The sequence below is a fragment of the Callorhinus ursinus genome, unplaced genomic scaffold, assembly GCF_003265705.2.
Source record: "Callorhinus ursinus isolate GAN/ISIS: 27379988/994484 unplaced genomic scaffold, GSC_fseal_2.0 scaffold4, whole genome shotgun sequence".
Classification (NCBI taxonomy): Eukaryota; Metazoa; Chordata; class Mammalia; order Carnivora; family Otariidae; genus Callorhinus; species Callorhinus ursinus.
In genome coordinates, this window is record NW_027397066.1 from 151,676,299 (window position 1) to 151,700,104 (window position 23,806).

At 40.6% G+C, this 23,806-nt stretch overlaps 1 protein-coding gene across 2 annotated transcripts in view; it reads right to left on the minus strand.

Moving 5' to 3' along the window:
* The window catches only part of MSRA (methionine sulfoxide reductase A), a 439,748-nt gene that overhangs the window by 100,420 nt on the left and 315,522 nt on the right, over positions 1–23,806 (minus strand). For both annotated transcript variants that reach the window (XM_073892526.1, XM_025873759.2), the window contains one exon: positions 13,811–13,917. In XM_073892526.1, the coding sequence (XP_073748627.1) occupies positions 13,811–13,917 (107 nt within the window). The remainder of the gene's footprint in view (positions 1–13,810; positions 13,918–23,806) is intronic.

Sequence of the window (23,806 nt, forward strand, 5' to 3'; positions counted from 1 at the left end):
TAGAAAATATGACAGGTTCACTTGGGAGGTAAACTGTTTACATTTGATAATCCAAAGGCAATTAATAATACATTAGATTGTCTCCTCCAATTAATACCATATGCAAATAATTCCATCATGAAATGGGGGGGGGGATATGAAAATAAAGTTAAGAAAAGATTACAAAGTCTTCGTCCAAAGTCAAGAACACGCCCAAATGTTGTGCAAAGTCTCCAGCTCACCAAAGACATGATGCAGCTGTCATACTCTGTGAACAGAATCCAGCACTTCCAAGGTCAACGAACCCAATATGAAGTTTAATTTTCACTCTGATCTTCTGCTATAAGGTTCTCTGGCCTCCTTTAATCTGAATGAAAATTAGCAAACTTCTTCAGCCATTTTTCCTTTCCTAGGGTTGTTGGTGAGCCTGGTATCTACAACCCAGCCAACTTTGCAGAAAACCACAGTTTAGATGGAAAATCACTTTGGGTTTCTGGCTCATCAGCAGTACTGCACATCTAATTAGCTCAACAATTGGTCCCTGTGATAAAATCAGCTAATTTTATGTTCAAATGGCTGCTTCGTGGTAAGCAATACTGTCACTCTCAACTCCAAGTATAAAGAAGTTGCTGAAGAAGCTGGTTACTAAGGGGGTCACTGGGGGCAAACTAGTGAAGACTATTAAATTAGTAACCTAAGTCAATGTTATAGTTAGTGCATAGGGGTCCCACCAGGGCTCAAGATGAATTCCCAGAATGGAATGACAGGACCGGAAATGCCAACTCTTAAAGGGAAAATTAGTGTATATAAAATGCATGGAATGAATCATCTGCAGAATCTCCCGCTCTTACAAATAAACCTATATGTTTGTGATAAGAGTATGAGTCTTAGATCTTAATCTAGTATTGTTAAGAAATGACTCTCCCTACATTAAAGACCTCTATGGTTTCAGGAATTTGTGCAAGGCTACCCCAGGTAGAAAACCTAGGAAAGTCCATTCCGGAAGTCACCTCTTCAGCTTCCTCCTCTCCTCTACTCACCTGTTAAGGCAACTGGTGATATCTGAAACCCCCTTCCCTACTTTGTGGCATCTATTAGAAACATTAAGGTGGGGTTTTTTTAAGATAAAAGTAAAAGCACAGATCAACTTGTTTATGGTGTAAAAGATAATTATATCACCTCTCATAGGCACTGCAAATTATTGATTTTTTTTGGTGTGTATACTGTCAGTTATACTACTTGAATGGATGATTAGAAATTTATACAACTTTTGTAATAAGAAAAACATGAATGCGTTCAATTTTACATAAAGATACAAAGAGATACATACATACCTCTATCTAAACATATCCATTATATCTATGCATCTATATAGATAAATACAGTCAGAGATAAATAAATGATTTCATTTATATAAGGTGCTTAAGATAGTAATTACCATATTGTAAGCACTCAGGTGGTTCTGGTGTTGCTGTTCTATCATCATCATCATTATTATACAGGAAGATATATACTATATGTAAATATATAACCTACACATTTAATGGTATATTATATAACTATCTGGTTACAGTAGGATGCCTGCTGAAAAATAAACTTGTTTCTTTCTTTCTCTGCTCTAGGAAAGGTGCCAGAAAGTCACTAAATCATGGTAGATCATCCCTGAGGCACTGTATTAGTCAGTTGCCTGGATGGTATGGGGCGGGGGCGGGTCAAGGACCCTTCGTAGATGGTTCCATCAGCCACCTCTCATGCACCAGCTTAAATCCTCTCAGCCTGGGGGGCGGAGCAAGATGGCGGAGGAGTTGAAGACCTGTATATTGTCTGGTCTCAGGAATTCAGCTGTATAGGGATCAAACCATTCTGAACACCTACGAACTCAACGGGAGATCGAAGAAAAGAATAGCAACAACTCTCTGAACAGAAAAGCAACCACTTTCTGGAAGGTAGGACGTGTGGAGAAGTGAATCCGAGGCGATATTCGGGAGCATAGACGGCGGGGGAGAGGACCTCTGCGGCCGCTTTTGGCAAGTGATAGAGCCGCGGAGCACAAAATCGGAACTTTTAGAAGTCGGCTCTGTTGAGGGACGTCGCTCCAGTGGCTAAGCAGGGGGTGGAACCCTCGCGGGACAGTGTGGTCTCAGGCCCCTCGGGGTCACAGAAAGACCGGAGGTGCCTGAGTGCAGCAGAGCTCCCAGGTATCGGAGCGGGGAAGCCGGCTGCAGAGACAGAGCCGAGGCGCGGGCTCTCAGTTCGGGGTGGCCATAAACCGTGATCCGCGGCCCAGTCGGGCCACTGCTCCTCCAGCAGGGACCCAACAAGCGGCAGAGCCGGGGAGACTCCCCTTCCTCCCCCGGGAGGAGCAGCGCGGGAGCGCACTGCAGGGATCTGCTGGGTTTGGAGACTCCACACCGAGTCGGGTGCCAGAGATAGAAACGCTCGGTCACAGGCTGGGTGATCACAGAGTGCGGCCGGAGACCGGGGAGATGGGAATGATTGCTTTTCTCTGTGGCTCACTGAGGAGCGGGGCCCCGAGTCTTCGGCTCCTCCAGGGCAGAGATTGGGAGGCCACCATTTTCACTCTCGTCCTCCAAAGCTGTACAGAAGGCCTGCAGGGAACAAAAGCTCCCGAGAACAAACCCGAGCAGATTACGTAGCCCGGACCAGCAAGGGCGGGGCAATTCCAACTCCAGCAAAGACATTTAAGAACCACTGTGACAGGCCCCTCCTTCAGAAGACCAGCAAGAACAGTCAGCCAAGACCAGTTTACCGATCAATGAGAACGGCAGAGCTCTGGAGCTAGGGGAATACTGCACATAGAATCTATGGCTTTTTTACCATGATTCTTTAGTCTTTAAAATAATTTTTTTAACTTTTTTTTTTAATTTTTCTTTTTCCCTTTTTCAACCAAGATCTTATCAATCCCTTTTTTAAAAAACATTTTTATTTTTAATTTTTAGAGTCATATTCTATCCCTTCATAGTAGTTACCCTTATTTTTGGCATATATATATATATATATATAAGTTGTTCTCTCTTTAAAGTTTTGAGATACAGTTTCTTCTAACAGATCAAAATATACCTTAAATCTCTAGTGTATGGCTTTGTTCTAGTCTCCTGGTGATCACATTCTCTCCCCCCCTTTTTTTAATCCTCTTCTTTCTTTTTTCAAACAACTTCTTAATTCCTTTTATAAAATTTTTTATAATTTTCATCTTTACACTCATATTCCATCCCTTCATCGTATCAACCTTTATTTTTGTACATATGTAAGTTTTTCTTTCTTTAAAAATTTGGGAGGCACTTTCTTCTAACAGACCAAAATACACCAAAATTTAGTGTATGGCACTGATCTATGCACCAGCCTGATCATATTTGATCATATTCTGTTTTTTTTGTTGTTCTGTTATTGTTTTTATTTTTTCTTTTTCTTTTTTCTTTCTTTTCCTTTCTTTTTCCCCACTTTCAGGTCTTTTCTGACTTGCTTAGAATATGTTGTCTGGGGACATTGTTACCCTGTTAGCATTTTGTTCTCTCATTCATCTATTCTCCTTTGGACAAAATGACAAGATAGAAAAAATCACCTCAACAAAAAGAACAAGAGGTACTACTGACTGCCAGGGACCTACTCAATACAGACATTAGTAAGATGTCGGACCTAGAGTTCAGAATCATAATTTTAAAGATACTAGCTGGTCTGGAAAAAGCATGGAAGTTATTAGAGAAACCCTTTCTGGAGAAATAAAAGAACTAAAATCTAACCAAGTTGAAATCAAAAAGGCTATTAGTGAGGTGCAATCAAAAATGGGCATGCTAACTGCCAGGATAAATGAGGCATAAGAGAGAATCAGGGATAAAGACCAAATGATGGAAAATAAAGAAGCTGAGAAAAAGAGAGATAAACAACTACTGGATCACGAGGGCAGAATTCGAGAGATAAGCGAAACCATAAAACAAAACAACATTAGAATAATTGGGATCCCAGAAGAAGAAGAAAGAGAGAGAGGGGCAGAAGATATATTGGAGCAAATTATAGCAGAGAACTTCCCTAATTTCGGGAAGGAAATAGGCATCAAAATCCAGGAGGCACAGAGAACCCCTCTCAAAATCAATCAAAATAGGTCAACACCCTGACATCTAATAGTAAAACTCACAAGTCTCAGAGACAAAGAGAAAATCCTGAAAGCAGCTCGGGAGAAGAGATATGTAACCTACAATGGTAGAAACATTAGATTGGCAACAGACCTATCCACAGAGACCTGGCAGGCCAGAAAGGACTGGCATGATATAATCAGAGCACTAAAGGAGAAAAATATGCAGCCAAGAATACTATACCAGCTAGGCTGCCATTGAAAATAGAAGGAGAGATAAAAGCTTCCAGGACAAACAAAAACTAAAGGAATCTGCAAACATGAAACCAGCCTACAAGAAATATTGAAAGGGGTCCTCTAAGCAAAGAGAGAGCCTAAAAGTAACATAGACCAGAAAGGAACAGAGACAATATACAGTAACAGTCACCTTACAGGCAATACAATGGCACTAAATTCATATCCTTCAGTAGTTACCCTGAATGTAAATGGGCTCAATGCCCCAATCAAAAGACACAGGCTATCAGACTGGATTAAAAAACAAGACCCATTGATATGCTGTCTGCAAGAGACTCATTTTAGACCCAAAGACACCCCCAGATTGAAAGTGAGGGGATGGAAAACCACTTACCATGCTAATGGACACCAAAAGAAAGATGGGGTGGCAAACCTTATGTCAGACAAATTAGATTTTAAACCAAAGACTGTAATAAGAGATGAGGGAGGACACTATAACGTACTTAAAGGGTCTATCCAACAAAAAGATCTAACAATTGTAAATATCTATGCCCCTAACATGGGAGCAGCCAATTATATGAGCCAATTAATAACAAAATCAAAGAAACACATTGACAACAATACAATAATAGTAGGGGACATTAACACCCCCCTCACTGAAATGGACAGATCATCTAAGCAAAAGATGAACAAGGAAATAAAGGCTTTAAAAATGACACACTGGACCAAATGGACTTCACAGATATATTCAGAACATTCCATCCCAAAGCAACAGAATACACATTCTCCTCTAGTGCCCATGGAACATTCTCCAGAATAGATCACATCCTGGGTCACAAATCAGGTCTCAACCTGTACCAAAAGACTGGGATCATTCCCGGCATATTTTCAGACCACAATGCTTTGAAACTAGAACTCAATCACAAGAGGAAAGTTGGAAAGAACTCAAATACATGAAGGCTAAAGAGCATCCTACTAAAGAATGAATGGATCAACCAGGAAATTAAAGAAGAATTAAAAAAATTCATGGAAACAAATGAAAATGAAAACCCAGCTGTTCAAAATCTTTGGGATGCCCAGCAAAGGCAGTCCTGAGAGGAAAGTATATAGCAATACAAGCCTTTCTCAAGAAACAAGAAAGGTCTCAAATACACAACCTAACCCTACACCTAAAGGAGCTAGAGAAAAAACAGCAAATAAAGCCTAAACCCAGCAGGAGAAGAGAAATAATAAAGATCAGAGCAGAAATCAATGAAATAGAAACCAAAAGAACATTAGAACAAATCAATGAAACTAGGAGCTGGTTCTTTGAAAGAATTAACAAGATTGATAAGCCCCTGGCCAGACTTATCAAAAAGAAAAGAGAAATGACCCAAATCAACAAGATCATGAATGAAAGTGGAGAGATCACAACCAACACCAAAGAAATATAAACAATTACAAGAACATATTATGAGCAACTATATGCCAGCAAATTAGATAACCTGGAAAAAACAGATGCATTCCTAGAGATGTATCAACTACCAAAACTGAACCAGAAAGAAATAGAAAACCTGAACAGACTTATAACCACTTAGGAAATTGAAGCAGTCATCAAAAATCTCCCAACAAACAAAAGGCCAAGGCCAGATGGCTTCCCAGTGGAATTCTACCAAACATTTAAAGAAGAACTAATACCTATTCTTCTGAAACTGTTCCAAAAAATAGAAATGGAAGGAAAACTTCCAAACTCGCTTTATGAGGCTACCATTACCTTGATCCCAAAACCAAAGACCCCATCAAAAAGGAGAATTATAGACCAATATCCTTGATGAACATGGATGTAAAAATTCTCACCAAAATACAGCCAATAGGATCCAACAGTACATTAAAAGGATTATTCACCATGACCAAGTGGGATTTATCCCTGGGCTGCAAGGTTGGTTCAACATCCACAAATCAATCAACGTGATATAATACATTAACAAAAGAAAGAACAAGAATCATAGGATCCTCTCAAGAGATGCAGAAAAAGCATTTGACAAAGTACAGCATCCTTTCTTGATCAAAACTCTTCAGAGAAGAGGGATAGAGGGTACATACCTCAATATCATAAAACCCATCTACGAAAAACCCACAGCAAATATCATTGTCAATGGGGAAAAACTGAGAGCTTTCCCCCTAAGGTCAGGAACGTGGCAGGGATGTCCACTATCACCACTGCTCTTCAACATAGTATGAGATGTCCTAGCCACAGGAATCAGACAACAAAAAGAAATAAAAGGCATCCAAATCGGCAAAGAAGTCAAACTCTCACTGTTTGCAGATGATATGATACTTTAGGTGGAAAACCCAAAAGACTCCACCCCAAAACTGCTAGAACGCATACAGGAATTCAGTAAAGTGGCAGGATATAAAATCAATGCACAGAAATCAGTGGCATTCCTATACACCAACAACAAGACAGAAGAGAGAGAAATTAAGGAGTCGATCCATTTATAATTGCACCCAAAACCATAAGATACCTAGGAATAAATCTAACCAAAGAGGCAAAGAATCTGTACTCAGAAAACTATAAAATACTCACGAAAGAAAATGAGGACACAAAGAAATGGAAAAACGTTCCATGCTCATGGATTGGAAGAACAAACATTGTGAAGATGTCAATGCTACCTAGAGCAATCTACACGTTCAATGCAATCCCCATCAAAATACCATCCACTTTTTTCAAAGAAATGGAACAAATAATCCTAAAATTTGTATGGAACCAGAAAAGACCCTGAATAGCCAGAAGAATGTTGAAAAAGAAAAGCAAAGCTGGCGGCATCACAATTATGGACTTCCAGCTTTATTACAAAGCTGTCATCATCAAGACAGTATGGTACTGGCACAAAAACAGACACATAGATCAATGGAACAGAATAGAGAGCCCAGAAATGAACCCTCACCTCTACTGTCAACTAGTCTTTGACAAAGCAGGAAAGAATGTCCGATGGAAAAAGGACAGTCCCTTCAACAAATGGTGTTGGGAAAATTGGACAGCCACATGCAGAAGAATGAAACTGGACCATTTCCTTATACCACACACAAAAATAGACTCCAAAAGGTTGAAAGGCCTAAATGTGAGACAGGAATCCATCAAAATCCTTGAGAAGAACACAGGCAGCAACCTCTTCGACCTCAGCTGCAGCAACTTCTTCCTAGAAACATCACCAAAGGCAAGGGAAGCAAGGGCAAAAATGAACTATAGGGACTTCATCAAGATAAAAAGCTTTTGCAAAGCAAAAGAAACAGTCAACAAAACCAAAAGACAACCGACACAATGGGAGAAGATATTTGCAAATGACATATCAGATAAAGGGCTAGTATCCCAGGGGCGCATGGGTGGCTTAGTTGGTTAAGCGTCTGCCTTCAGCTCAGGTCATGATCCCTGGGTCCTGGGATCGAGCCCCACATTGGGCTGCCTGCTCGGCAGGAATCCTGCTTCTCCCTCTCCCGCTCCCCCTGCTTGTGTTCCCTCTCTCGTTGTCTCTCTCTGTCAAATAAATAAATAAAATCTTTAAAAAAAAAAAGGGCTAGTATCCAAAATCTATAAAGAACTTATCAAACTCAACACCCAAAGAACAAATAATCCAATCAAGAAATGGGCAGAAGACATGAACAGACATTTTTCCAAAGAAGACATGCAAATAGCCAACAGACACAGGAAAAAGTGCTCAACATTGCTCGGCATCAGGGAAATCCAAATCAAAACCTCAGTGAGATACCACCTCACACCAGTCAGAATGGCTAAAATTAACAAGTCAGGAAACGACAGATGCTGGCGGGAATGCGGAGAAAGGGGAACCCTCCTACACTGTTGGTGGGAATGCAAGCTGGTGCAGCCACTCTGGAAAACAGTATGGAAGTTCCTCAAACAGTTGAAAATAGAGCTACCATACGATCCAGCAATTGCACTACTGGGTATTTACCCCAAAGATACAAATGTAGGTATCTGAAGGGGTACATGCACCCCAAAGTTTATAGCAGCAATGTCCACAATACCCAAACTGTGCAAAGAGCCAAGATGTCCATCAACAGATGAATGGATAAAGAAGATGTGGTACACACACACACACACACACACACACACACACACACACACACACTGAAATATTATGTAGCCATCAAAAGGAATGAGATCTTGCCATTTGCAACAATGTGGATGGAACTGGAGGGTTTTATGCTGATCGAAATAAGTGAATCAGAGAAAGACATGTATCATATGACCTCACTGATATGAGGAATTCCTAATCTCAGGAAACAAACTGAGGGTTGCTGGAGTGGGAGCGGAGGTGGGAGGGATGGGGTGGCTGGGTGATAGACATTGGGGAGGGTATGTGCTACGGTGAGCGCTGTGAATTGCGCAAGACTTTTGAATCACAGATCTGTACTTCTGAAACAAATAATGCAATATATGTTAAGAAAAAAAAATGAAGAAGATAGCAGGAGGGGAAGAAGTGGGGGGGCAATCGGAGGGGGAGACAAACCATGAGAGACGATGGACTCTGAAAAACAAACTGAGGGTTCTAGAGGGGAGGGGTGGGGGGTGGGTTAGCCTGGTGATGGGTATTAAGGAGGGCACGTTCTGCATGGAGCACTGGGTGTTATGCACAAACAATGAATCATGGAACAGTACATCAAAAACTAATGATGTAATGTATGGTGATTAACATAACAATAAACATTTTTTAAAAAATCCTCTCAGCCTCACCTTTCTCTCTTCCAGCACTGTCTGCAGTGCTCAGCTCTGTATGGACTCTGGTTAGCTTTATGCAGGTGCAACCCTAGAGTGATTCACCTCACACCACGTGCCTCCTGCCTCCTGCTGCAGGGACATCTCCTACATCCACACAGGTGCGACCCAGAAGTGCAGAGTGAACCCACGGAGAATGGTATCCATTAGACCAAACAACCCCTCACTGATAGCACAGACCGAAATATATTTAATTCTCCCTCCTTTCTTTTCTATGCCCCATGCCCCTGCCTCCTCCCTCCATGGCACCACACTCCCAAGTTAAGCCCGCACACACAAGCCTTTGCTTATGCTTTCCATGGGACCGGACTAAGATAAAAATGATAGTGGTAACCCCTGTGCAGGGGCACAGTTAGCCCTACTGCTCACCAGGGAAGGTGGATAAAGGTGGCACTTTGTTCTTTGGTTCCCAAAAAGGCAAATGTCCTTGCCCTCTCGTTGTATAGATCTGAAAAGGGGGAAAGGAGACAGTAGTCCCCGGTGCTCAAGGTGGGAGAGAAGGTTAAATCCTGACCCAGGGCTCCTGGGCAAAGACTGTATCAGGAATGGAAGACCCCTCTGCATTTGACTGAGCTCAGCCAAGGGTCCCTAGGACTATGGCTTTCAGCATTCAGCTCTTTCCAGTGGTGACTGAAAGGAAAACTACTTGACCTTCAAGCTGCATATCTCCAGAAAAGAAAGCAAGGGAGCAGCTCCTGGTGCAGCACCTCTGATGGCCACGAGGACTGTGCTCTGTGGCGGCCCTATGCTCTTGCAATAAGCCAACACAAGAGCAGAAGGCTTGGAATCTTGAGTGTCCCAGCCAGAAAGCCAGACTAACATGCCCCGTGCCCCCTGCAATACAGGTACACACACCCCTTATGGACTGCTGTGCTGTCTAATCAGGTAACCACCAGACATATGTGGCTATTTAAATAGACTAATTAAAACAAAACAGTCAGCCACATGATTGCATTAGCCACATTTCAATGTTCAATGGCAAGAAGGTGGCCAGTGGCTACTATATTGAAAAGGGCAGAAGAGACCACTGTCATTATGGCAGAAAGTTGTATTGGAGGTGCTGCTCTGGAGTCAGGACTCTGGGTTTCAGTCAGTTAGTCAGGAGACCAACACCGGACTTACCACCCACCTATCAGTGGAATGGAGGGTGGCTTTTATTTATGTGGTAAAATAAAAGAAACGTGAGAGTATTTGTTCTCTGAGTTGGTAATAAAGCACTTATATGTGGTTACATTAACAGCAATGGATATTTGGATGCTGGGGCACAGGAGACCCCAATTTTTATGGAAGAAAAGATTCTACTTTTAAAAACCAAACAAAAATATGTATACATACGTATGTATTTAATTCCCACATACTTAGGTACAAAACACCCAAAGAGTATTTGGGTAGAACAACTAGAGTATAAGATTAACGTTCCCCAAGGGTACAAAAATAATGGAGAAATTATTAAAACAGTTAATTATATTTAATATCTTAATTTTAATTCCTATGTATATCAGTTATCCAAAATCAACATAGGTTCCACTCAAAGCTAAGAGTAAGAAACTATACAGGGATAGAAGCCAAAAAATTAGGTATAAGTTAGCTTCTTCATCATCAGATGGAAGACACTGACCTTTAGAACTTAAAATTCTCATTGTGAACACCAGAATATCATCTCATTTGGCGATGTTCTAGAGAGACATTAATATCCCTCTCCAATCTCTTAGCATAACTTGGTACCTTAAGAGACTGGATCATAACAGTAGGTAATTTACATATAGCATTAATCACATGTCATTTTCAGTATTATTAATTACTCACATTGCCTTTAGAATTAAATATAGTAAGATTAAACCAAAGAGAAGTAATTTTTAAGTTCTTGCTTAGGGCTGATGCTCTGTTGAGTCTAGCACAGTGTCTTGCCTGGTGTAGGCATTTCCCTACCCACCTCTCAAATGTTGGTGTTCCACAAGTCCCGAGCCCTTTCTCATCTCTTTTTTTTTTTTTAAGATTTTATTTATTTGACAGAGAGACAGCAAGAGAGGGAACACAAGCATGGGGAGTAGAAGAGGGAGAAGCAGGCTTCCCGCTGAGCAGAGAGCCCGATGTGGGGCTCGATCCCAGGACCCTGGGATCATGACCTGAGCCGAAGGCAGACACTCAATGACTGAGCTACCCAGGCACCCCCCCTTTTCTCATCTCTTATCATTTATCTCAAGTGACTGTATCAACAACTAGGGCTTCATTTACCAAACAGAACTCCCAATAATAAGGGGCTACCATTTGTGGAGCATTAACTATGTGCTAGGCCCTGTGCCTTACAAGCATTAATCGGGTCAACAGTCACAACAACCCTGCCTGCAAGGAAGAAACAGCCCACGTCTCCTCCTAACAATCATTTGGATGCCCAGGTCATAGGTCCCTTAAACTCATTTCCAGACCAGACTTACCTTCACCACAAATCTGCCTCGGTTCCTCCATACCTTCATACAAAACATCGCAAGCCAGAAACCTACAAATCACCCTGGACTCCTCCCTCTCCTTTTTTCTCTACTTCTAGTCAAGTTCCAAGTTCTATTATTTTTACTTCCTAAATATCCCTTCATTCCATGCAGACCGGCAGCACCCTAGAGAAGGCTCCCATCATTTCTTGCCCAGAGTCCTGCATTAGCTGTCCAACTCATCTCCCTGAATCTGGTCTTTTTTCTGTAATCCCAGTTACTCTACTAACTTAACCCTATGACTCTGGGCATCTGAAATACAGGGGTCTGTAATAATGAGGTCTCTCTCATAGGTTTATGTGAGTTAAATAAAACATAGAGTTTTCTAAGTGTCAGGTAGTTGATAAAAAGTTATGCGGCTGACATATGAATTGAGATAATTTGGTGCTGGAGGCTACGTGCTTAACCACCACCACATATGCCCAGATGAGCCCATCATTATCAGAAAAGTCATGATGAACAGAGACATAAGAAAGGAACACTTACAGTGAAAAGCTTTTGAGAATGGCAATATAAATATACTCCAATTACTCTAAAACTTTGCAGCTTTAACAACAAACACCTATTATGTTGTGGTTTCTGTAGTACCACTTAGCTCAGTGCCTCTGGCTTGAGGCCTTTCATGAGTTGTAGTCAAACTGTCAGCTGGGGTTGCAAACTCATCTGAAAGCTTGACTGGGGCTGAGGGGCTTCCAAGCTTGCTCATGTGCTTCTTGGAGGCCTTCATCCTTTGCCACATGAACCTTTACACAAGGCTGACTCACAATATGGCAGCTGGCTTCCTCCAGGGCAAGTGATCCAAGAGACAAGAAGAGAGGGCCCCTAATATGGAAGCCACAATCTTTTAATAAACTCATCTCAGAAGTAACATCCCACCACTTCTGTCATTCATTGGGAGTAAGTCATTAAATCCAGCCCATACTCAAGGACAGGGGTTTACACAAGGGCACAGACCCACTAAGAGCCAAGCCAGAGGCTGCTTACTATTATCATCCAAGTAGACATCACAGCCCTGGAGGGAGGGGGTGTACTGAGAATTAGTGGGGTTCTATCAGCATTTCCTTTAGCCCTCTCTGCTTTTCAGAGTCGAACTGACCATGAACTTCATGTTCTGCTACTTTTTCATCAGTATATAACACTCTTGTCTCTGCCTCCTCCTCACTGCCATCTCTGTCACATGGAGGATATGTGGAGAACCCATAGATTGCTGGGGACTATTATATATCAGACTTTTTACATAAATCTAAAATAGATCAGCATTATAATAGCTACTGGATATATTGTTAAGCATAAATTTAAGTCAGGAAATATAACAATAATTAAAATTTAAACATTATCACAAGTTCTAAAAATTAAAGCAATGTAAGTTATTTTTAAAAGAACCAAAGCTCCATTGGAGATTTTTAAATAGAATACAAGTTAATAGTAAAAATAATTATTTCATGCTATTCTAACAATATTTCTAAGTAGTATTTTCACTATACTTCAATCTACTGTTACTAGCAAGAGACAGTGAGTATCCTGGGTTGAACTGTGTGCCCAAAAAAATACAGGTTGGAATCCCAACCCCCCAGGATCTCAGAATGTGAGCTTATTTGGTGATAGCGTCTTTACAGAGGTAATCAAGTTAAAATGTGGTTATGCAGTTGGACCATAATCTACTATGACTGGAGTTGTCATAACAAGGGGAAATTTGGACACAGAAACAGACATGATAGAGGAAAGACAATGTAAAAAAGATACAAGGAGAAGACAGCAATCTACAAGCCAAGGAGAGGGGCCTGGGACAGAACCTTCTGTGGCAAGCCTCAAAAGGAACCATGAGCCAAGCAGAGCCAGCACCTTGATTTTGGACTTCCAGCCTCCAGAACCATGAGACAATGATTTTCTATTGTTTAAGCCACGAGTCTGTGATACTTTGTTACGGCAGCCTGAACAAACTATTATAAGGCGAAGAAAGAAAAAATGAGATTTAGCGAGAGAGAGAGAGAGGCAGAGAGAAACAGAAAAGAAGATATATCAAGATACATATTCATCTGGATGAGTTGATTTTAACAAGAAATGCACAAGGGCCTACTCCTAAAATCTCATTTAGCATATTTATGGAGCAGAAGCTGACAGATATTTCCAAAAACTGTGTAAATGGAACACAGTGCCAGGTGAAACCAACCAGATTGTCCCTCTACAAGTGGGGTCTGACCTGGTAGGGGCCAACAGTGGGAATCCAGAAGCAAGAGGGGAACCTACCTTCTGGTAGTCTTCTTTCGACTTCAGGGCCACCTCCATGTGCTCAGTAGAGGTTGGATAGATGGCTGAGCGATACTGAGTGCCATGGTCATTGCCTTGGCGCATGCCTGAGAAAGTGGAAAGCAGAAAGGATTACTGGAGTGGACCAGGTAAAAAGGCCAGTGTCACAAGTTCTCTATGATTCATGTGCTGCTAAGTTGCTCGGTTTTGTTTTGTTTTTTTTCCAACTGAAGTATGGTTGACACACAACGTTACATTAGTTTCACATATACAACTTAGTGATTTGACAAGTCTTACCTTATGCTACACTCACCACAAGTATACCTACCATCTGCCACTGTACAATGCTATTACAACACCTCTGACTATATTCCCTATGCTGTGCCTTTTATTCCTGTGACTTATTCATCCCATAACTGGGAGTTTGTACCTCCAACTCTTCTTCACCCATTTTCACCCATGCCCCACAACCTCTCCCCTCTGACAACCATCAGTTTGTTCTCTGTATTTATGGGTCTGTTTCTATAATTTGTTTGTTTGTTCATCTGTTTCGTTTTTTTTTAGATTCCACAAACATGAGAATTTGTTTTTCTCTGTTTTACTTATTTCACTTAGCATAATATCCCCTAGGTCTATCCATGTTGTCACAAATGGCAAGATTTCATTCTTTTTTATAGCTGAGTAATATTCTGTATATGTACACCACAGTTCCTTTATCCATTCATCCATCAATGGACATTTAACATTGCTTCCATATCTTGCATATTATGAATAATGCTGCAATAAACACAAGGGTACACATATTACTAAGTGCTTGTTTTAATTTCATCTTGACACCACTCTCCTTAAACAAGAACAAAATATATGTTTCACTTTGCTTATTTTAATTACAACAGATGTTTGAACTTACGTAAATTTATCATAGGTCTTAGATCACAGTAGATGCTCTACAATATGTATTTTTCTACGCAGATATTTAAATCACAACCTATTCCATTTTTCACTTGCAAAGCACTGTGTTGTACATTATTTCTTGGGATCTTAGTGAGATAACGTGTATGGCAGTTACTGTGGTCCCTCACTTGGCAAATAAGGAGATGGGATTACGTATGTGTAAGCACCTGGCATACTGCTTGGCACATAGGAGGTGCCTATAAATGACTAAATAGCTGGTATTCAGTGAGTTTGAAGAGCTTGCTTAAGGTCATCCACACAATTAAGAGAAAACCTGAGCCTTAAAGTTAGCCCACCCCATTTTCCACTGTGTCACAGCTGCTAACATATAGATCCCAATCAATTTCTAACTGAATAATTTAGTCCCCAAAGATAAACAGCCACAGGCTGAATATAGATCTCCTATAGATCTTCATGCTGTGGTCAAATGAACCTCGCATGCATTTACTTCATCATTCAAGAATCCACTTCAGTTTTGTTTTTATTAACATATAATGTATTATTTGTTTCAGGGGTACAGGTCTGTGATTCAACAGTCTTGCACACTTCACAGCGCTCATCATAGCACATACCCTCCCCAGTGTCCATCACCCAGCCAACCCATCCCTCGCACCCACCTCCACTTGAGCAACCCTCAGTTTGTTTCCTGAGATTAAGAGTCTCTTATGGTTTGTCTCCCCCTCTGGTTTCATCTTGTTTCATTTTTCCCTCCCTTCCCTTACGATCCCCTGTCTTGTTTCTCAAAGTCGTCATATCAGTGAGATCATACGATGCTTGTCTTTCTCTCTTTCTGACTGACTTATTTCGCTTAGGATAATACCCTCTAGTTCCAACCATGACATTGCAAATGGCAAGATTTCAATTTTTTTCATGGTTGCATAATATTCCTATATATATATATATATATATATATATATATATATATATATATATATAGACACATCTTCTTTATCCATTCATCTGTTGATGGATATCTAGGCTCTTTCCATAGTTTGGCTATTGTGCACATTGCTGCTATAAACATTGGGGTGCACGTGCCTCTTCGGATCACTACATTTCTATCTATGGGGTAAATACCCAGTAGTGCAATTTCTGGGTCATAGGGTAGCTCTGTTTTTGAGGAACTTCCATACTGTTTTCCAGAGTGGTTGCACCAGCTTGCATTCCCACCAACAGTGTAGGAGGGTTCCCCTTTCTCTGCATCCTCGCCAACATCTGTTGTTTCCTGACTTGTTAATTTTAGCCATTTTGACTAGTGTGAGGTGGTATCTCACTGAGGTTTTGATTTGGATTTCCCTGATGCCGAGCGATGTTGAGCACTTTTTCATGTATCTGTTAGCCATTTGGATGTTTTCTTTAGAAAAATGTCTGTTCATGTCTTCTGCCCATTTCTTGATTGGATTATTTGTTCTTTGGGTGTTGAGTTTGATAAGTACTTATAGATTTTGGATACTAGCCCTTTATCTGACATGTCATTTGCAAATATCTTCTCCCATTCTATCGGTTGTCTTTTGGTTTTGTTGATTGTTTCTTTTGCTGTGCAAAAGCTTTTGATCTTGATGAAGTCCCAATAGTTCATTTTTGCCCTTGCTTCCCTTGCCTTTGGCGATGTTTCTAGGAAGAAGTTACTGCAGCTGAGGTCGAAGAGATTGCTGCCCGTGTCCTGCTCAAGGATTTTGATGGGATCCCTGTCACACATTTAGGTTTTTCATCCAGTTTGAGTTTATTTTTGTGTGTGTGAGGAAATGGTACAGTTTCATTTTTCTGCATGTGGCTGTGCAATTTTCCCAACACCATTTGTTGAAGAGACTGTCTTTTTTCCATTGGACATTCTTTCCCGCTTTGTCAAAGATTAGTTGACCATAGAGTTGAGGGTCCATTTCTGGGCAATCTATTCTATTCCACTGATCTATGTGTCTGTTTTTGTGCCTGTACCATACTGTCTTGATGATAACAGCTTTGTACTAGAGTTTGAAGTCCGAAATGGTGATGCCACCAGCTTTGCTTTTCTTTTTCAACATTCTTCTGGCTATTCAGGGTCTTTTCTGGTTCCATACAAATTTTAGGATTATTTGTTCCATTTCTTTGAAAAAAGTTGATGGTATTTTAAAAGGGATTGCATTAAACATGTAGATTGCTCTAGGTAGCACAGACATTTTCACAACATTTGTTCTTCCAATCCATGAGAAAGGAACATTTTTCCGTTTCTTTGTGTCTTCACCAATTTCTTTCATGAGTATTCCATAGTTTTCTGAGTATCATACCATCTACAAAAAGTGAGAGTTTCACTTCCCCTCTGCTGATTCAGATGCCTTTTATTTCTTTTTGTTGTCTGATTGCTGAGGCTAGGACTTCTAGTACTATGTTGAATAGCAGTGGTGATAGTGGACATCCCAGCCATGTTCCTGACCTTAGGGGAAAACCTCTCAGTTTTTCCCCATTTAGTATGATATTCACCGGGTGTTTTTCATAGATGGGTTTTATGATATTGAGGTATGTACCCTCTATTCCTACACTGTGAAGAGCTTTAATCAAGAAAGGATGCTGTACTTCGTCAAATGCTTTTTCTGCTTCTGAGAGGATAATATGATTCTTGTTCTTTTTTATTAATGTATTGTATCACGTTGATTGATTTGCAGGTGTTGAACCAGCCTTGCAGCCCAGGAATAAATCCCACTTAGTCATGGTGAATAATCCTTTTAATGTACTGTTGGATCCTACTGGCTAGTATTTTGGTGAGAATTTTTGCATCCATGTTCATCAAGGCTATTGGTCTGTAATTCTCCTTTTTGATGGGGTCTTTGTCCAGTTTTGGGATCCAAGGTAATGCTGGCCTTGTAAAATGAGTTTGGAAGTTTTCCTTCCATTTCTATTTGGAACAGTTTCAGAAGAATAGGTATTAATTCTTCTTTAAATGTCTGATAGAATTCTCTGGGAAGCCATCTGGCCCTGGGCTTTTGTTTGTGGGGAGATTTTTGATGACTGCTTCAATTTCCTTAGTGGTTATGGGTTTGTTCAGGTTTTCTATTTCTTCCTGGTTCAGTTTTGGTACTTCATACGTCTCTAGTAATGCATCCATTTCCTCCAGATTATCTAATTTGCTGGCATAGAGTTGCTCATAATATGTTCTTATAATTGTTTGTATTTCTTTGGTGTTGGTTGCGATCTCTCCTTTTTCATTCATTATTTTATTTTTTTGTGTCATTTCTCTTTTATTTTTGATAAGTCTGGCCAGGGGTTTATCAATCTTATTAATTCTTTCAAAGAATCAGCTCCTAGTTTCGTTGATCTGTTCTACTGTTCTTTTGGTTTCTAGTTCATTGATTTCTGCTCTGATCTTTATTATTTCTCTTCTCCTGCTGGGTTTAGGCTTCATTAGTTCTTTCTCCAGCTCCTTTCGGTGTAGGTTTAGGTTGTGTATTTGAGACCTTTCTTGTTTCTTGAGAAAGGCTTGTATTGCTATATACTTTCCTCTTAGGATCGCCTTTGCTGCATCCCAAAGATTTTGAACAGTTATGTTTTCATTTTCATTTGTTTCCATGAATTTTTTTAATTCTTCTTTAATTCCTGGTTGACCCATTCATTCTTTAGTAGGATGCTCTTTAGCCTCCATGTATTTGAGTTCTTTCCAACTTTCCTCTTGTGATTGAGTTCTAGTTTCAAATAATAGTGGTCCGAAAATATGCCGGGAATGATCCCAATCTTTTGGTACAGGTTGAGACCTGATTTGTGACCCAGGATGTGATCTATTCTGGAGACTGTTCCATTGGCACTAGAGAAGAATGTGTATTCTGTTGCTTTGGGATGGAATGTTCTGAATATATCTGTGAAGGCCATTTGGTCCAGTGTGTCATTTAAAGTCTTTATTTCCTTGTTGATCTTTTGCTTAGATGATCTGTCCATTTCAGTGAAGGGAGTGTTAAAGTCCCCTAATATTATGGTATTATTGACTATGTGTTTCTTTGATTTTGTTATTAATTGGCTTATATAATTGGCTGCTCCCATGTTAGGGGCATAGACATTTACAATTGTTAGATCTTCTTGTTGGATAGACCCTTAAGTATGATGTAGTGTCCTCCCTCATCTCTTATTACAGTCTTTGGTTTAAAATCTAATTTGTCTGATATAAGGATTGCTACCCCAACTTTCTTTTCATGTCCATTAGCATGGTACATTGTTTTCCACTCCGTAACTTTAAATCTGGAGGTGTCTTTGGGTCTAAACTGAGTCTTTTGCAGACAGCATATCAATAGGTGTTTTTTATCCAATCTGATACCCTATGTCTTTTGATTGGGGTATTTAGCCCATTTACATTCAGGGTAACTACTGAAAGATATGAATTTAGTGCCATTGTATTGCCTGTAAGGTGACTGTTACTGTAAATTGTCTCTGTTCCTTTCTGGTCTATGTTACTTTTAGGCTCTCTCTTTCTTAGAGTACCCCTTTCAATATTTCTTGTAGGGCTGGTTTCGTGTTTGCAAATTCCTTTAGTTTTTGTTTGTCCTGGAAGATTTTTATCCCTCCTTCTATTTTCAATGACAGCCTAGCTGGTATAGTATTCTTGGCTGCATATTTTTCTCATTTAGTGCTCTGAATATATCATGCCAGTCCTTTTTCCAGCCTGCCAGGTCTCTGTGGATAGGTCTGCTGCCAATCTAATGTTTCTACCATTATAGGTTACAGACCTCTTCTCCCAAGGTGCTTTCGGGATTTTCTCTTTGTCTCTGAGACTTGTGAGTTTTACTATTAGATGTCAGGGTGTTGACCTATTTTGATTGATTTTGAGAGGGGTTCTCTGTGCCTCGTGGATTTTGATGCCTGTTTCCTTCCCCAAATTAGGGAAGTTCTCTGCTATAATTTGCTCCAATATACCTTCTGCCCCTCTCTCTCTTTCTTCTTCTTCTGGGATCCCAATTATTCTAATGTTTCACTTTATGATACCACTTATCTCTAGAATCCTGCCCTCATGATCCAGTAGTTGTTTATCTCTCTTTTTCTCATCTTCTTTATTCCCCATCATTTGGTCTTCTTTTTCACTAATTCTCTTTCTGCCTCATTTATCCTAGCAGTTAGAGCCTCCATTTTTTATTGCACCTCATTAATAGCCTTTTTGATTTTGACTTGGTTAGATTTTAGTTCTTTTATTTCTCCAGAAAGGGATTCTTTAGAATCTTCTATGCTTTTATCAAGCCCAGCTAGTATCTTTATAATCGTCATTCTGAACTCTAGTTCTGACATCTTACTAATGTCTGTATTGAGTAGGTCCTTGGCCATCGGTACTGCCTCTTGTTCTTTTTTTTTTTTAATGAGTTTTTCTGTCTTGTCATTTTGTCCAGAGGAGAATAGATGAATGAGAGAACAAAATGCTAAAAGGGTAAAAATGACCCCAGAAAAATATACACAAAACAAATCAGAAGAGACCTGAAACTGGGGGAAAAGAAAGTGAGAGAGATAAAAAAAAAGAATATGATCAGGCTGTTGACTAGAACAGAGCCATCATGCTCCCTGCTCGGTGGGAAGCCACACAGATTTTGGGTGTATTTTCATCTGTTAAAAGAAATTACCTCCCAAAATTTTAAAGAAAGAAAAACTTACATAGATACAAAAATATATAAATAAATACGATGAAGGGATGGAATATGACTGTAAGGATAAAAATTTAAAAAGACTTTAAAAAAGGAATTGATAAGAAGTTGGTTGAAAACAGAATGAAAAAAATTTTTAAAAAAAGAGATAATGTGATCAGGTGGGAAACTAGAACAAAGTCATACACTAGATTTAGGGTATATTTTGGTTTGTTAGAAGAAACCATATCCCAAAATTTTAAAGAAAGAAAAACTTATATATATGCCAAAAATAAGGTTAAATACAATGAAGGGATGGAATATGATTCTAAAAATGAAAATTAAAAAAGATTTTAAAAAAGGAATTGATGTTGGTTGAAAAAGGGAAGAAGAAAAATTGAAAAAAAAAGGAAGTTTAAAAAATTAACTTTGAAAACTAAAGAACCATGGGGAAAAAAGCCATGAATTCTATGTGCTGTATTCCCCTAGTGCTAGAGTTCTGCCGTTCTCATTGATTGGTAAACTTGGTCTTGGCTGACTGTTCTTGCTGGTCTTCTGGAGGAGGGGCCTGTCACAGTGGTTCTCAAATGTCTTTGCTGGAGTCAGAATTGCCCCACCCTTGTTGGTCTGGGCTAAGTAATCTGCTCGGGTTTGCTCTCGGGAGCTTTTGTTCCCTGCAAGCTTTACGTACAGCTTTTGGAGGACGAGAGTGAAAATGGCGCCTTCCAATCTCTGCCCCAGAGGAGCCGAGAGTTCAGGGCCCCACTCCTCAGTGCACCCCCAGAGAAAAGCAGTCAATCACTCCTGTCTCCCCAGTCTCTGGCCGCACTCCGTGCTCACCCAGCCTGTGACAGAGTGTTTCTATCTCTGAGTCTCCAAACCCACCAGATTCCTGCAGTGTACTCCCACACCGCTCCTCCCAGAGGAGGAAGGGGAGTCTCCCCGGATCTGCTGCTTGTTGGGTCCCTACTGGAGGAGCAATGGCCTGACTATGCCACGGATCACAGTTTATGGCAATCCCAGGATGAGAGCCCACTCCTCGGCTCCGTCTCTGCAGCTGCTTCCCCACTCTGATACCTGGGAGCTCTGCCACACTCAGGCACCCCCAGTCTTTCTGTGACCCCGAGGGTCCTGAGACTACACTATCCCATGAGGTTTCCACCCCCCACTTAGCCACTGGAGCGACGTCCCCTCAGTGGAGCCGACTTCTAAAAGTTCCGATTTTGTGCTCCGCGGCTCTATCGCTTGCCAGTAGCAGCTGATGGAGGCTCCCTCCCCCGCCATCTATCCTCCCGAATATTGCCTCGGATTCACTTCTCCGCACGTCCTACCTTCCAGAAAGTGGCTGCTTTTCTGTTCAGAGAGTTGCTGCTATTCTTTTCTTTGATCTCCTGTTGAGTTCATAGATGTTCAGAATGGTTTGATCCCTATCTAGCTGAATTCCTGAGACCAGACAAAATTTAGGTCCCCTACCCCTCCACCATCTTGCTCTTCCCTCCTCTCCACTTCAGTTTTAACAAGTGCTCCTAGACTCCTCCAACAGAAGACTCAATCTTCCAAAAAGAACAGCTTTGTGGGGCGCCTGGGTGGCTCAGTCGTTAGGCATCTGCCTTTGGCTCAGGTCATGATCCCAGGGTCTTGGGATCAGCCCTGCATCGTGCCCCCTGCTCGGCGGGAAGCCTGCTTCTCCCTCTCTCACTCCCCCTGCTTGTGTTCCCTCTCTCTGTCAAATAAATAAAATCTTAAAAAAAAAAAACAAAAACCTTTGTACTTTCAGATGTTAACATCCGTATGAATTATCTGGGGATGTTGTTAAAATGCAGATTCTGGTTCAGTAGGTCTGGGGTGAGCCTGAGTGAGATTCTGCATTTCTAAACTGCTCATGAGTAGTGCGGACAAACCAGATGGTACTTTGAGTAGCTAGGGTTTAGAGTTTGCTCAGATGTTTTCAAGTTCTTTATAATCCATCAGCAACAATTTTAATTCCAATAATGCAGTAAGGAAAACTTGAATCTTCCAAACTAATATTCCTGAGGCACCCAATGTACACTGCTCCCTCCACCTCCCCCCATTCCTCCAGGAAGCACACACTTTTTACTGAACTATTCAAGACTTAGTTCAAGTATCTTCACTCCACAAAACCTTCCCTGAGTGCTCCTTATAGCTGCAACAATCACGGACTCCTTTGGGCAGGTCTCTCTCTTAGAGATTTTATTGTACTGCATCGTTATTATGTGTTGTCCCTCTTCCTCATTTGTGAGCCTTCCAAAGGGCAGACCCTTACAGCCATATGACCTGGTATAGCATCGGACACATGGATATACTTCCACCAATATTCATTGCATGAAAAACATACGAATTTATATCTTGTGGTCCAAGGCCCTGCAATCAATACTAGAGTGCAAATCAATCAATCAAAGTGCTTTTTATCTTGTAAATGAAAATGTAAATTCAAATGTAAATAAAATAACTTTCTTAAGAGCCCTAGGAAAAAGCTACCAGTGAGTTAATACGTTTGACTAATAGAGGGAAGTGCAGTAGCTAAAGACACCAGAGGTTCACTATGGCAGTTAATTAACTGACAAGCTAGAATTCATGATCAAAACTAGAGGCTAATAAAAAAAAAATCTTGCCATTTGCAACAACGTGGATGGAACTAGAGGGTATTATGCTAAGTGAAATAAGTCAATCAGAGAAAAACAAGTATCTTATGATCTCACTGATATATGAGGAATGTTTAACTTCAGGAAACAAACTGAGGGTTACTGGAGTGGTTGGGAATGGGAAGGATAGGGTGGCTGGGTGATGGACATTGGGGAGGGTATGTGCTATGGCGAGCTCTGTGAATTGTGCAAGACTGAGGAATCACAGACCTATACCTCTGAAACAAATAATACATTATCTGTTAACAACAACAAAAAAGAAGATAGTAAGAAGGGAAAAATGAAAGGGGGGAATAGGAGGGGGAGATGAACCATGAGAGACTATGGACTCTGAGAAACAAACTGAGGGTTTTAGAGGGGAGGGGGATGGGGGGATGAGTTAGCCTGGTGGTGGGTATTAAGGAGAGCATGTATTGAATGGAGCACTGGGTGTTATATGCAAACAACAAATCATGGAACACTACATCAAAAACTAATGATGTAATGCATGGGGACTAACATAATAAAATTAAATTAAATTAAAAAAAACTAGAGGCTAAATATAGAGGTTCAAATAATAACAAACTAGTAGGATTTAGGGTCAAGTCATAGGCTATCTATGGTGTGTACATGTGTACTGGTGCATATGGTGGGGGTGTTTCTGACACTTACTTGTTCACACCCCAGTTTGGTTGACTTCCTAGAAATTCCACTTTCCCTTCTTCAGAGTCCCATCCCCACCTTGAAACACAAAGGTCACATGGGGACCAGGAAGTAATTAGTGGCTTAAACAGCCACTATCAATGACACCAAAATATTAATTTGATAATATACAA